This window comes from Rhincodon typus, unplaced genomic scaffold (genome assembly GCF_021869965.1).
Source record: "Rhincodon typus isolate 14 unplaced genomic scaffold, sRhiTyp1.1 hic_rhity00000936, whole genome shotgun sequence".
NCBI lineage: Eukaryota > Metazoa > Chordata > Chondrichthyes > Orectolobiformes > Rhincodontidae > Rhincodon > Rhincodon typus.
Window position 1 is genome coordinate 23,236 of NW_025966574.1, and position 2,586 is coordinate 25,821.

The 2,586-nt window shown below is 53.5% G+C and overlaps 1 protein-coding gene across 1 annotated transcript in view; it reads left to right on the plus strand.

Moving 5' to 3' along the window:
- The first annotated feature begins 531 nt into the window (after positions 1 to 531).
- The window catches only part of LOC109923727 (serine/threonine-protein phosphatase 6 regulatory ankyrin repeat subunit C), a 13,802-nt gene continuing 11,747 nt past the window's right edge, over positions 532 to 2,586 (plus strand). Inside the window, exons 1-4 of the mRNA XM_048592273.1 lie at positions 532 to 546; positions 630 to 725; positions 1,147 to 1,225; positions 2,363 to 2,433. Coding sequence (XP_048448230.1) covers positions 532 to 546; positions 630 to 725; positions 1,147 to 1,225; positions 2,363 to 2,433 — 261 coding nt within the window. The remainder of the gene's footprint in view (positions 547 to 629; positions 726 to 1,146; positions 1,226 to 2,362; positions 2,434 to 2,586) is intronic.

Genomic DNA, 2,586 nt, shown 5'->3' on the forward strand with positions numbered 1-2,586 from the left:
CCCTCTAGTTTTGGACTCCCCTCACCCCTGGGAAAAAGACTTTGGTTATTCACTCTATCCAAACCCCCCCCCCATGATTTTGTAAACCTCTATAAGATCACTCCTCAGCCTCCGACACTTCAGGGAAAAAGCCCCAGGCTATTCGGCCTAACTGAGGCAGCATGATGGCTCAGTGGTTAGCACCACTGTCTCCCAGCACCAGGGACCCGGGTTTGATACCCCATTCTCCCTGGGTCTGCGTGGGTTTCCTCTGGATGCTCCAGTTTCTTCCCAAGGTGTGCAGGTTAGGGTAGATTGGCCGTGCTAAATTGTCCCGTAGTGCACAGGGATGTGCAGGTTAGGGTGGATTGGCCGTGGGAAATTGTCCCATAGTGCCCAGGGATGTGCAGGTTAGGGTGGATTGGCCGTGCTAAATTGTCCCATAGTGCCCAGGGATGTGCAGGTTAGGGTGGATTGGCTGTGGGAAATTCTCCCATAGTGCCCAGGGATGTGCAGGTTAGTTGTGGGAAATGCAGGGTTACAGGAATCGGGATGGCTCTTCGGAGGGTCAGTGTGGACTTGATCGGCCAAATGGCCTGCTCCCCAACCGAAGGCTGATGTGGTAATTAGCTGTTTTGATAATTGCTTAGATTCCCAACCAACTAGCAAACGCCAACCCTTTGAATGATGTTACGCTGAGAGTGCTGGAGATCGGAAACACAAACCGAGAAACTGCACAGAGGACCGTAGGAATTAGGAGCAGCAGGTGTCCATTCAGCCCCTTGAGCCCATTCTGCCATTTAATGTGGTCACCACTAACCTTATCCTGGTCTTGCCTTCGCTTTCCTTCCTGCGCACCGCAGCTCTGAATCCCGTTTCTCATCAGAAACCTCTCTACGTTCTTGCTTGGATTCTGTCCCCACTGTACTGTAGGGCAGAGAGTTACGCAGATTCGCAGCTGTCTCAGAGAAGTCGTTTCTCCTCATCTCAGAGTCTGGAGTTAAACACTTCGAGTCCCGTAAGGCTCCTCTCTGGAATGTGTGCGCCCAGGAACGTTAACCCTCCTCTCCGCTGTGTTCCGAGCACCCCGTGTTTGGTGAATTGTCACATTATCCAGCTGCAGGTTTGGTAGCTGACTGAAACCTCTCCCTGTTTGTACCCACGCAGGACCAAGAGAAGCGAACACCACTTCATGCTGCTGCCTATCTGGGTGATGTTCAGATCATCGACGTTCTCATTCAATCTGGTGAGCTGGCCTGTGTCCTGCACACCACCCCCCATGTGTGTGTGTGACCTGTGCGCACACGTGAAACCGCAGCCCTGGGTTCATTGCTGGGTCCCTTTACTGTTTGCAATGTTCCTAAAATGAGAAGTATAAGAGTTGGGAGGGTCATGTTGCGGCTGTACGGGACATTGGTTAGGGCCACTTTTGGAATACTGTGTGCAATTCTGGTCTCCCTGCTATAGGAAGGATGTTGTGAAACTTGAAAGGGTTCAGAAAAGATTTACAAAGATGTTGCCGGCGTTGGAGGGTTTGAGCTACAGGGAGGGGCTGAATAGTCTGGGGCTGTTTTCCCTGGAGCATCAGAGGCTGAGGGGTGACCTTATAGATGTTTATAAGATCATGAGGGGCATGGATAGGGTGAATAGCCAAGGTGTTTTCCCCCAGGGTAGGTTTTGATCCCTTTATATTGGAGGCAATTCAGAGAATGTTTCCCAGCTAGTTACCTGGAACGAGCTCATTGTTGTATGAGGAGAGATTGGACAGACTGCATTCCTTTCAGCTGGGACTTGAAAGGTTGAAAGCTGACTCGGTTTTTGAAGTGTGTAAAATTGTGGATATTCCCCACTGTGGGCCAGCCCCGAACTGTGTGTGTCAGGGCGCGCACGTGCGTGTGTGATGGGGCTGGTACATCTAAAACTAGGGGTTGTCCTTTTGGCACAGAGGTGAGGCAAGTTGTTTTCCCTGGGGGTTCTACGGTTTTGGAACTCCCTGCCGAAGGTGGGAGTGGGCAGGTCCTTGTGAGATGTTGAGGGGTGGGGTATTGTGGATTATCAGGGGGTCAAAAAAAAAACTGATCAGCCGCAATCTTAGCCCAAATAGTGGAGCAGGTTCAGCTAGCTGAGTAGCTCACCACTAGCGTTTCTTCCCCCCCGCCACCCATTGCAGTGCTCCTGAGTTAACCAGCTGGGTGAAACTGATGTTACCGAGAGGGTTAAGGAGTTAACCAGCTCTTGTGTACATTCGGGATTTCCCCGCCACGTTTGCGATTCAGGGCTGAAGCGGTCGAGGTATCAGGATTGTTGGGTGTCGGAGGTCAGTGTGCTCCTTGATCCTGTCTGCTGTGTAACCCCTGCCCCTCTCTCCCTGTGTGTGTGACAGGTGCTAATGTGAATGCTAAGGACAACTCGTGGCTCACTCCATTACATCGAGCTGCAGCCTCTCGCAATGAAGTAAGTGATCGCTGCACGCCCCCCCCCCCCCCCCCCCCCCCCCCCCCCCCCTCTAAACCCGTTTTTCACCCGGACCCCTCCACCACCCAGGGGGGGGGGGGGGCCCGCGGGGGGGGGCGGGCGGGGGGGGGGGGCCGCGTGGGGGGTGGGCGG